Raw genomic sequence first — 12562 nt, 5'->3', positions numbered from 1 at the left:
ATGCAGCAGCTTCCAGTTTTTTGGTATAGAAATTACAGACTAGAGAAGGTGCAGGAGACCTGAGTCTCCCAAATGTTACAGAATGGAGGGACTGCAAAGAAGTCTTCTGTGGGCTAAGAGACAGGAAAGTCTGCATAGGGCTCATGTATGCAAGGGGACTGTGCTGGATTTCTGTGCTACACACACACTCGAGAGGAAGGAACAGCAGCCATTAGCAGCACTGCTATTAGCCAGTGGCAGAAGGGAGCGGAAGGAGGCAGCTTGAACTGAGTTTTGGTACATGACAAGGTTTCACAGTCTTGAGCAGGGAATGAGGTGTTTCCGCAGAAGAGTGTAGCAATCAGATGGGGAACAACTGTCTTGCAGAGACATCAATGGACTATGACCTAGTTACTTTCATACATTAGAAATCCAGTTTTGTATACCTGTCATCCCGTGGGACTTCTTTTCTTTCATTAGTAGCAATATTATTGTACATTAAGTTGATTTATACATATTTTCAGCTTGAGAAAATCGGCTTGCTGAGTAACTGGAAGTTGAGTTTCATTTTTCTAAGTTGGTGGATGGAGCCTAGGGGTTTTTAAATAAGTCTTTTAAAATCCAAACACAGTCCTTGCTGCTGTAAATGAAGGCCTGGAGAAGCAGTTATATCAGTTGTCCTGAAATATCAGTATCATGTCTCCTAACCTGGGAAGACTAACCTCTGATAGCCTAGCCATTGAAAATCTTTATCCAGGTAACTTAAAAACCAAGTGAATCTAACATGCATCTGTGGCGTTTCTTTGTCTGTCACCATTGACTCTAATTAGGTGTTCTTTTCTCTCTTTTTGTCTAAAATATTTGTAAATTAAAGGTCACACCAAGTTTCAGCTACTGTCTTCCAAAGGTAGATGATGCCACAAACAAAATTCAGAGGTGTCTGAGTAAGTGTGGTTCACTGTTTTGCTCATCTTGGCTCATGAATGAATCCAGCCATTTAAATAAGGAGCCGCTTCAGCAATACATGATAAAACTTACCCTTTCCTTTTACATGAAAGTCGATCAACTGATGAACAAATTTAGTCAAATTGCATAATCAAAAGTCAAGAATAATACCAGAAGCCATTAGATTAGCAATATATATATATATATCTTAGACATCTACTAATGCTTTTAAGGAAAAAAAACTTTGTGGAGAAAACAATCTCCTCACTGAATGGAAAACTTAAAATTTCAACTGAAATTCACAAAGCAGACATTTTTTTAAGTCGCAGTGGATCCCAGCTTACCAGACAGGCTTTATACCCAGTAAGGTTACTGCTGTCTTACTCAACATGCTGATATGTGACCATCTCCAGCAGCAACAGGATTTAGGTGCTGTTAGGTTCCTAGTTAGGTGCTAAATATTCTTTCAGTTTGATGAATTAACATAATGCTATTTGAAAGAGACAGTCTTTCCAAAAGGACAAAATGTAGTTTTAAGAAACAGGTCAAAGATAAAACAAGGAACCAGGTTCTGACTATGACAGCCAGGGTCAAGCACAGAGCAGTGAGTATCCCATCGTACCTAAGAAGAGCCACAAAACACTGTGTCTGAGACTAATTTAATAATCTCTAACACAGCACAGAATTACTACTCAAAAAGTAGTTAAAAGAATATAAACTGCTGTGGATTTGCTTTACAAGTCAAAATGAAGAAGGAAGGAAGGGCATTGCACATTCTCCATCTCTGTTGGTGATACATGTAAAATCCTTGCATTCATAAGGATTGTGCCTGCCTCTTCCCAAGAAAAAAAGAAAAGAAAAGCTTTTATTTTCTCTACATTACATTAAGCACGGAATCCTGAAGAATTTGCTTTATGGGGAACAAGCATTTCTAATCTCTTTTAGATCTACATTTATATTAAAGAGATGGTACTGTGAAATACTATGTTTCCCCAAATATGAACATAGATTTGAGATAATGTAGGATGATGAACATGCCCCAGAAATTATTCTCAAATTTAACTCAGAGCTATTAGGCTGCTGAGCTGCTGCTCTAGATGCTTTAACAAATGTGAGGCGGATCTAACAGAGTGACTCAGAGTAAAGGCAATGTCTAAATTTGTTGTTAGTAACTGTCACTAGGAAAATCCCAAACCCACACATGTTTTGATGTCAGTTCTAGTATATAATAATTTCTGGATTCTGGGAATTGGGATTGACTTGGCTATTAGCCACTCAAAAACAATGTCACAAAATGCACAATATGGGGTTTAATGGATATATTACAGGAGGAGATGATTTTTCTGACAGAAGTTAAATTGCTAAAATTAATTATAACAGGCCTGAATAAAGTCTGAATTGCCGGTTTTTAAATGTCAACTGTTCTTGTGTCATGCTGCTGAGTTTTTCTTGTTCTGTGTTGACATTGCTCATTTATGCTGCCTAAAATGAGTGACATATTATATGTTGTGCACAAGTCATGATAGAAAAATCTTTGTGACCTTTAATTGTTACAGTAAGTCTTGACAGCATTGTAGAATGTTAACTTCTGTAATGTTACAGCCTAGGTGAGGAGAGAGGAGAAAGGGCAAGAAAACTCAATGCATATTTTATTTACAGAAAAAATAAGGACACTTGCCCCCACAGTGAGATTCTTCAGAGGTTTTTCATTCATGACACAGTGAAAGAAGCAGCAGCTCAAGCAGTTCTCAGAGATAGTGCCTTTCACAAAACACAGAGAATGGGCCAGTTATGGCTACACCATCCCAGAAGGCTACAATGGAGGAGAAGTCTGTGGATTTACCTCTGCTGTTCCGGCAGTGTCTGGTGTAGAACGTCTCTCTGCGTAGGATGATTTCTTGGGCAATGATCCCATAGCTGTATACATCACCCTTTTGAGATACATCAGCGTGACGGAGATGCTCAGGGGCTGTCCACAAGTCTGAAGATCCAGATGGCAACAGGGGATGAGGGAAAGAGGGGTGGGAGAGAAGTAATTGAAAATGAGTAATCCTCCTCAGGACATCCACTGGCTATAATGATATTTCCTTTTACTCTTTCCACATCCAACCCAGAGCCAACAGGTATTGTTTCTTTCCTAGTCAGCATTTTTCTTGAAAAGCTGATATCAATACAGTTAGATAAACCTCTGGTAGTTTTCAGTTGTCTGGGATTTGCTGACCTGTCTCCTTTCCACTGTATATGCAGACCCTCACACCTTCAGAAAAAATATGGTTATTGGCAATGAACTTGTTTTTCTTGGCTACCTTTCATGAGTTTCTTAGAAATAGCCTGTGCATCTATGAAAGACCAAGGAATGCCAGTGCTATAATAAAAAAAACCCTGAGCCATAAATTTTTGACCTAGATGCAAGGAGTTTGTTATACAAGGTGTCAGGTGAGAAGACTGCAATATTTCCCAATGATGTCATGAAGCTATTGAAATAATTCTCAAGTGCTTTTGAACCTGACATGATATTACCTGCTTATAACCACGTTCTTTCTATAGAAATTATTAATCTGTATTTCTAGTGCAAGGAGCACTATTATACCTCAAAACCAGAATGTTGCCGTGGTACAACAGTTTGTTGTGACATGCTGGTGATGTTTCAAACAGTGACCTGAACACAGTAACCCTGAAAGCAGCATTATGATATCAGGCTGCAACATCCAGCCTCAATGAATCTGCAGATCTCTTATGAAACAAGAAGTTTTCTTCAAGGAAAGAGATCTAGGAGCCAGAAATTTTGAGGCTGCTTATGAACAATAAAGCAAATAAATATACTAAAATACAATAATTTAAATTTAAATATTAAATTTGTAAAATGAAGAATGAGTAGAGCATTTACCTTCAGTGCACTTTTATTATTCCTTTTTTATGTTCTTATTGCTACTTTTGAGCATGTTTATGCCTGAATGTAAAAATCTTCTCCAACCCAGCCTAGTTGCAACTACAGTGTCTTCTCAGGTCATATGCTGCAGTTATGACAAAGTGCTGTCCTTGTTACACCCCAAGCTCTACTAGAGGTCACACAAATATGACATGATTTCAGATGGGCTCATCTTTCCATTCCAGATCAAGTGAGAAGACAAGATGAGTAGAAAGGAGTGCTCTATTTTAGAAAATTGTTCTATGAATGTAAGGTGAATAGAAAATGTAAATAAAAACTATTAAAATTATTCCAGTCTGGTTGCACACGTATTGCTAGATTCCTACCTAAGGAATGAAAAACAAAGTTATCATTGTATATCATTACAGATTTTTTTAAGGATTATCAGAGTCATGACTGTTAATGTTTAAATGATATCACAGAGCCCTGTGGTAACACATCTGTCTAATCAATGACAAGATTACTTGTACTTAACTCCTTTTTTTCTTCACACAAGTTCAGCATTACTGCTGAAGAGAGCTGTTTGCATGAAGGACTTGGATGCTGGAAATGTTTCTTTCACCTCAGCCACATGTGAAATCTCTGTTTTCTAAACTAAAAGTTCAATATTCATCCTTCCTTTCCTTCTCACTCACGCTAATTTCTTTTTCTACCTGCTAGTAATTTTCTTTCATCGTGTTATTTACTACAGTGTTTTCAGATATCATTTGTATACTGGCTGCTACATGAAATAAAATCATATTGTACATTTTTTACAGTGTACAATATATAATTAGGCCATAGTGGTCTATGAAGATAAGGAAATTCCATTGGGTTGGAAACCATGAAGGAGAGTCCAATTAGGCACTGTTTTTACCTTTCCTTGGAGGCAGAATTGAATTGCAGCCAAAGTCAGTGATCTTCACTACCATGCGATTGTCTACTACACAGTTTGTGGATTTGAGTCGACCATGGACTTCAGTTTTGCTTGAGTGCAGGTAAGACATCCCCTGGGATTGACAATAAAAGAAGAGGAAAGCATGACTATATGTGAGACACTCAGCTGTTACCAGACTCAACAAGAATGTGAATGTGCTAATATCTGTCCAAGTCATAAATGGCCTTCATCTGCAATGGATATGCATAAATCACAATGCCCTTTCATATTATTTTACAGAGGAGACTTTCCAAGACAATAGGAACAGTCAATGTTAAGAAATGAGAAAACAGATCATGTCATGGAAGACCATCCTTCCTCTTTGTTAACAACAGTCTGACATTACATTTTGGGTTTTGACAATATTAGAACACTATTAAGCAATTAGAGAAATTTTATTTCCTCCAACAGAAGTTTTAATTTCACTTGCAATAAGTGTCTTTTTAGTAAATTTAATATGGATTTGTTGGCATGTCACACCAAAAAAGTTCTTCCAACTACATGTTCATCCAGTGGATATCCACAGGTGTGAGAGGAATTGCTCCTTATATCTAACATCTTTTAAGATTATCACACACCGGAGACTTCATACAAAACATTGCAGCAGATCCACTTCTGCAAATCAGAGGGCTAAAGAGGGGTCAGTGCAGAGTGTTAGATGATGCACTACGGCTTATTTAAGGCAGGGGATCAGACTAGGCAATCATAAAGGTCTCTTCTGACCTGACTGATTATGGTTCTCTCTGAACAAGTCAATACATATCAGCTATCTATGAGCTAAACACCAAAGCAAACGTCATGAGGACTGGCCAATGCAATTTCATCTTTATTTCCTGAGATTCAGACTCCTGCTTCACAGCACACACAGGCATACAGAGGTGTACAGTTTGCCTCTTTTTACTCATTGCCTCTGAAATTATCTCATTTAGTCTAAGACACTCAAATACAGTGCAATACATGTGAAGGGGCTAGCACTGAGGCACAGCAGGAAAAGAACATTATTAAGTGGGTGTAAATGAAGAAAGGAGTAGGTATGCTAATTGGCACCCTCTTGCTATTATTTATTCTGTTTCAGCTCTCTCTTACTACTTACACTCACACCTACTTATAGCCTACTGCTGATTGTTTTTCTTCCTCTAGTCCTCTTTCCTTTGTCCTCAGTATATGAAGCACAATCTATATCCTATTGAAGCCAGAACAGTCATGTCATATCTGTTTAGCTTCTTCTCTAAATGATCTTCCACTTTATACTCCTACATGTACAGCTCATCCTTTTGTACAACTGGAAGATGGAATTTAATCACGGTTACATAGCTCACATGGTCATGAATACACTGTTTGACATGCTGGCTTTTCTTTTCAAATACTGGGCACCCATAATTTGGAATGAATCAGCAAATGCTACAGCAGATCACTGAGACATGAGCTGAATTTTAGGCACAGCAGATGTATGTCTGAGACACAAATAGCCTGCAAAAGATGCAATCTCTGGAGAATGTTGTTGGACTAGTTATCCTGGACATATCTAGACCATGCCGAATTTACAGAGATTGTGTGCACACCATATCCAAGGAACACATTTCTTGATTAAGCTGCTTTTAGCATGCAGCCCTGATGACATTACCCAGGATGTTTTGCCTGAGTTAGGCCCTATTTCCTTCAGCTGTGCCTTCTTCTAGCTCCTGCTTTCATCAGCCAGGAAATATTCCCATTGCTACAGCAGAATTCTCAATCAGTTTCAGCATCAAATGAGACAGGCAAAGGTAATTTTGATTTCCTTATCCCAGGGCTTTCTTGTTAAAATTTCTGGAGGCAGAAGTCTTATAGATATACCTGATAAAATTTTCCTCTTTCCTTTCCACTATCCTATGCACCTACCTGAAAACAAGAACCTATTAAGAACTCACAATGTAATTTTCAGAATTTATAATGACTTTCAGTGCTGTACTTCTAAATACTTCAGCATTTTTGTAACCTCTGCTCTGGAACTTTGAAGCTTTAGTTCTGACTGGGAACCCTTTTCCTGACACAATGCAAGAAATATTACAGTCCCTTGCACAATATCCTGCAGCAGCCCCTTATTTAATAAATAGTTTTGCAATGACAAGTGTATGCACTAATAACTACAAGCTTTGACTACTGCAATTCCTTCTTGGCAGACCTTTCCTCAGAGCTCTTTGGTCACATGGAGCCAAATCCATGTAGCTACAGGTGGTGCCATCAATCCTAGAGACAGCTAAGACAGAAAAAAAAAAAAAGGAGGAGTGGAAGTAAATGGAGTAGATTTAGGGCTTCTCCTTTCCCACCTCACTTTCTCCAGTGAACTAGGGACTGCTCTAGGAATAGTCATTACTTGGCTAATTGCACCATGGAACACAAGTGATCCAACCTTTGTCAGAAACAGATGCGGCAGCTTCTGTGCCAGATGAAGAACAGGCAAAGTATGAGGATTGTTTGGTAAAAGCAGCGTGTAGGAAAGTGGTGGTGTGGAGAGGGAGAAGCATATCAAAAGGAAGGCAAAGGGACTGCAGGAGCTGGTCATAGGGATTTTAACAGCCTGGAGAGCTGGGGCTGGACTTGAAGTGGATGGATACTGAGATGAGAGGAACTGGAGCTGAAACGCCATGAAATGACTTCTGTAAAAAGAGAACCTATTCAGGGTGCTTGGAGCTATGGTTTGGGAAAAGCAATACAAGAATTTAATGGAAATGTCTAGGTCCCAGAAGCTTCACCACAGTCTCAGGTCAAGGAAAGGAGAGGCTGGCAGATCATCCAAACAACAGTAATTTTCCTGATATTCCTAGGTACATACAAGTTTTCAGGAAGATTTCACAAACGATCTCTACTAATATAGCTAATAATGCTCAGGAGCCATTCCAGAGAACAGTTGCTGTGTCCCAATCCATCCTCTGATGCCATGTCCCCTTTACCAAGGGTGCTGCAAATGACTGGTTGGGAAGTCTTGGTACCAGTGCAGTCACTGGCCATTTGGTCACTCCCTTCAGAGGGACTGAGATTTCTCTCTCCTTGTAAACAGAGGCAGTAGTAGTTCCTATTTTCTAAGGAAACATCTGAAGGTGAACTGCAAAAGGTTAAAAGATACCCTGGGTTTTGATATGCTGTAAGGAGGAAGGGAAATCCACTGCTGCTATTTGAAATGAAACTTAATGCTGAACATTAACTGAACTTGAAAGTCATTAAAAAGGCCAACAAACTGTGACAATTTGGATTAAGGGGGCCTTAATAAAGTACAAGATTTTCAATATGTCTTTAGAACAGACACAGTGGAGTCATTCATCTTGGAGACCAAATCTGAACTGATGCTTGTAAGGAAAGAGGAGGACAGTCCAAATGCAAACCAACAGTAGGAAGAGGAGAGCAGTTGAGCACTAGCCAAAAGACAGAGGTGATTCTCTACATTCATCTGCAGAGGTCTAAGGAATTATTATACCTGTTAATTACAAAGGCTTCTTAACTACCAGCTGAACAGTTACAAGTCTGCAGTGTAGAACAGAATTTCTTTACTGTGCATATCGATTCTTCCTAGATCAAGGACCTAAAATGCAAAGATCTGTTGAAAGCTGCTGAAAAATAGCCTTGGTTTCTCTACAAGATTAATGTCTTCCCTCTCAAACTACTTGAAATGGATAGCTGTAGTGAGAAAATGGAAACTCTAGCGAGAAAATCAGTATATTACATAAACAGTTTGTTTAGAAAAAGGTGATCCCATCTCTGGATACAAATTAGAATAATTCTGTCATTTGCCAAAATACAGTTTTGCTTTGTATGCTTGATCTGAGGCCAGAAAGTAGTTAGTGTGTTTTGCAGATCTTATGACTGCATAAGCTCTGCTAATCAGAGCCATTGGTCAACAGATTGTAACCCTCTGATCTTTGGGTCACATTTCTTTGGGGCATATTTTATTTGTCTATTTATAAATAGCTCAAAGTCAACTCTTGTCCCTATTTCTTCCTTCAGTCTGAGAGCCACAGGTTTCTCCTACCTCATATACCTGTCCCCAGAGCAGAGAAGAGTGGAAGGGCATATAGCTCTAGCAAAGAATGAGAAGACCTTGAGAGCTACACTTCTCACATGATCAGTTTTGCAAGACAGGACAGGTTGATTAACATCACACTGTCAACAGTCCACTTACCTTGGCAATATCATACATGATGGAGATTTTAAATTCCCAGTCCATGAATGTGCCATCAGGGTAGGAGATTTTATCATTTAAAACATCCTGTCAAGAGAAGGAAAGTTTTTCAGGGAAAAAGCAGAAGATGAGATATGAGCCTTTCAACCAGCAACTGCATTTTTTACAGAACAGATGCTGACTCAAAAAATAGGGAATATGAAATATAATTTAAGTTTACATAGAGCTGGAAAAGTGGGGACACCAGAAAAGAGGCTTTTGTGCAATTAAAGACAAATTATGAAACTGTTCTTAAACCTAAGTCTTTAATAACACAAAATAACTGTGACACAAAAGGTCAAGGTGTGCAAGAGGAAAGGAAAAGATTTTTTGTATTTTGTGTTCATAGTCCATTTCCTACCAATTTGCTCATAGCCTTGTAAGAAGACTCTGCCTTTATCTTAACCTGCCAGTCATTTTCACTATGACATCCATTGCTAAAAGTAAACTTCCCTGAGTATGCCAGTTTACAAGAAAAGAACTTAGAGAGGGAGGTGTTATTTTGCTGCCTTGCTGTGAGTTTGTTCCAGACACCACTGCTGCTGATGGGAGTCTTTGTATGAACACAGCAGCAGAGACAATATGTGCCTGCAGAAGAGCTGATGCCACCATTACTTCATGATTAGCAGTGAAATAATATTGGTAATAATAAACCATAAGTCCTTACATAACTTTTGCCAGACATCAATTTACCATTTCTTTTTATAAACAAAAATTAATCATTGTTGTCCCTTACAACACAGAATTTGCCATAGCTGTCCCTTATTAATATGGAATATATTCTTTTCTCTATTCTTGCACATTCTGGGGGCATTAGCAGAGATGACAGCTAAAATTTGGAAAATGAAGAAGTTAAATTCTATATTGGGGACACAATACAAATATTAGCTGTTGCTGTGGTGTGGGCAGAGCTCTGCCCATGTTTTTCCTTGCCTCAATCTCACTGCATCTTCTCACTGCTGAGAACCATCAAATTGACACAGCAGCACCTGGGGAAGGCTGGAGAGAACCAAGCAAAGGATAGAAAACTTAAGAGTCAGAAACCTGCCAACACTTGCTCAGTCCATATCTGCTACATGAGGGCCAGAGACATAGAGGTGGGGATCTTATTTCTTACTTTGAAATTTGATAATTTGGGGGTTGAATGAGACCTTCAAAATTCTTTACCCGCAGAGAACCTCTTTCGCAGTACTCAATCACTCCAAAGATCATGGTGTCTATCTTCACAGTGCCATAGAACTTGGTCAGGTTGTAATAATCAACCTGTAGGAGCTAGAGCAGAAACATTTAATCTGTTTTTAAAAGCAATCACTGTTAGTACAGAAACACAGGTCATGGATACTTGCATGACATGGCTTTTTATCTCAGGCTCTGATAAGATGTGTGAGTTTCTCTTAAACCAGTGTGTACTAAGGCACTGAGTGAAGTACTTGAAGACGTTTGTTATTCTAGAGCCTTCTGAATCAGGGAGATAAAAGTGGCTACTGTTGGATACTGCAAATTAATTCCAGAGCCCACTATATTATCCATTATTGTCTCTCTACTCAAACCTCCCAGCTGACCAGAATAACCATTATGAGAGAAGGAATGTTATGAATCAATCAGTAAATGAGAAAATAATAAAAACTTAATTATGGTGCATTATATTATGGACTTTGTCCATTTAAATAGACAACTGTAGTTTGCTTTCAGGTATTTTTAGAGCTTATTGAATTAACAGTATAGCTCTGTTGTGTAAAAGGAAAACCATTAAAAAAAAAATTGCAATACTGCAGCCAAATTCATCTCCCATGTTGGAAGAGTCTGCATGCACAAGTCAGCAGAGTGCTACTTATATTTAAAGAACTGCACTTGGCATTCAATAATAGGATTTAACTACAACATTCCACTACTGATGAATTAGCGTATGAGCTAGAAGAGTGCATTGCCATTTAGCATCAGATATAAAAATGTATTTAGTAAGGCCATATGACAGAACATGAATTACTTCAGCTTCACTGGCATACAATTCAGGCTCTGAACTGGCAATGAGATCACATATGCAAGGAGGAAGTTCATCAAACAATATCCTTTGAGGAACTCATTACCCATCCCCCTCACAAACATGCACAAGCTGTTGGAGCTGACAGTGGAAAGCAATGATTTCCCTCATGGGCTTCATCCCACCCTGCTGTGTCCAGTTGCTAGTGTGACAGTTACCTTGTTCAGTTCCATTTTTTGTTTCTCTGAGAAATTACCATCACTGTTCTTGAGATCCTTTAGGATCACTACCTGGAAGAAAAATAACCAGTGGGAAAAAAAAATCATAGGTTTAGTACAACAGCAATTCATCCTTCTTTTCCAAGAAATGTCCATACAAAGAAATACTTCAGAAACACCTGCCTACTCCTTCACTATTGATGCTTCAGTTAATCAGCTAATAAGTACCAGAGCTATATTTTCTTCAAAGGATTTACTATTTAGAGCTGTCAATTATGCAGATTTCAACTCAACATGAATATACCTCAATCAGGCAGACAGCTCTACTGAATGCGTAAGAATCGTGCATATAAATGGCCTGTCCTCCATTTATCTATTAATCCCCTCAGTACCAAAATGTATCAGATTTCTGGTCCCTGTGTTTCTGCTTCTGTGCTCCTGGACTGGGCTAGGGATTCATGGAGTCTAATATTTTGCCTCCTGTCAGTAAGCAAAATACAAACCCACCTGACAGGGAACAAATGGCTTATTCCTTCCATAAGATCAAGGCATTTTGCAAGGTCAGGGGAGGTGGAACGATCTCCTCCCAGCAAGAGCCCTCCTAAGGGCAAGAAAGTGAGTGTGGACACTGCAGTCAGGTTACCTTCTTGTCATATTTGCCCTGGCGCAGTCTCTGGGCTGTGTCACGTCTCTTATCTTCATCGATCTGAGAACAAAGAAGAATAATTAACTTGCAATTATCACCTACTCCCCACTTGACAGATCCAGAGAGATTAGTAATGTCTGTGTGTGCCACACAGAGAAGCATGAGCCTCTCTCTGAAGAGAGGGCCACACATGTCACAGAAATTTTGGACATCCATGCCACTCCCAGGCCTGCTGCTTTCATGCTCTTGGATATTACAGAGGAATAACAAAGCACAGGGAAATCATTTGTAACAGAGAGAGACTGGAAATCAATGCCCAGCCCATTCCCCCATCATAAAATGAGCTTTACTGACAGGAACAGGTATATTCTATCAGAGAGCAATAGATGGGGAATAATCTTTTTCTTCAATATAGCAAATGAGGGTTAAAAACCCCCCAAAATTAACAGATTCTACCAGAGCAGAGTCTGTATTGTAGTCAGAGCTTCTAAACACCCTGGTATTGATCATCTTCAGATGGCAGAATCCAAGACCCAGCTTTGGGCACCATGCTTCTCTTACCTTCAAACTAACATGACTTGTCTCACTGGTTTCCAGAGGCAAGATTTCCTCAGGTGGTATATGGGACCATTTCTTCCACCGGCGCTCATTATCTCTCCTGTACTTCCTGAAAAACCAGTGAAGTTTTTCAGACTGTTCTCCCAATGAACCAAACCCCATAACAGGAGATTAGGACAGGAAAGCTTCTAGTGTCAG

At 39.1% G+C, this 12562-nt stretch overlaps 1 protein-coding gene across 1 annotated transcript in view; it reads right to left on the bottom strand.

The window, feature by feature from the left end:
* GUCY2C (guanylate cyclase 2C) overlaps positions 1-12562 on the bottom strand; it is a 43007-nt gene that overhangs the window by 9939 nt on the left and 20506 nt on the right. Inside the window, exons 12-18 of the mRNA XM_071549892.1 lie at positions 12368-12473; positions 11804-11866; positions 11161-11232; positions 10129-10233; positions 8923-9009; positions 4710-4842; positions 2768-2905 (exon numbers count right to left, since the gene is read on the bottom strand). Coding sequence (XP_071405993.1) covers positions 2768-2905; positions 4710-4842; positions 8923-9009; positions 10129-10233; positions 11161-11232; positions 11804-11866; positions 12368-12473 — 704 coding nt within the window. The remainder of the gene's footprint in view (positions 1-2767; positions 2906-4709; positions 4843-8922; positions 9010-10128; positions 10234-11160; positions 11233-11803; positions 11867-12367; positions 12474-12562) is intronic.

This window comes from Pithys albifrons, chromosome 3, assembly GCF_047495875.1.
Source record: "Pithys albifrons albifrons isolate INPA30051 chromosome 3, PitAlb_v1, whole genome shotgun sequence".
NCBI lineage: Eukaryota > Metazoa > Chordata > Aves > Passeriformes > Thamnophilidae > Pithys > Pithys albifrons.
The sequence above is the reverse complement of the archived record's forward strand: the minus strand, read 5'-3'. Positions and strand labels throughout refer to the sequence as shown.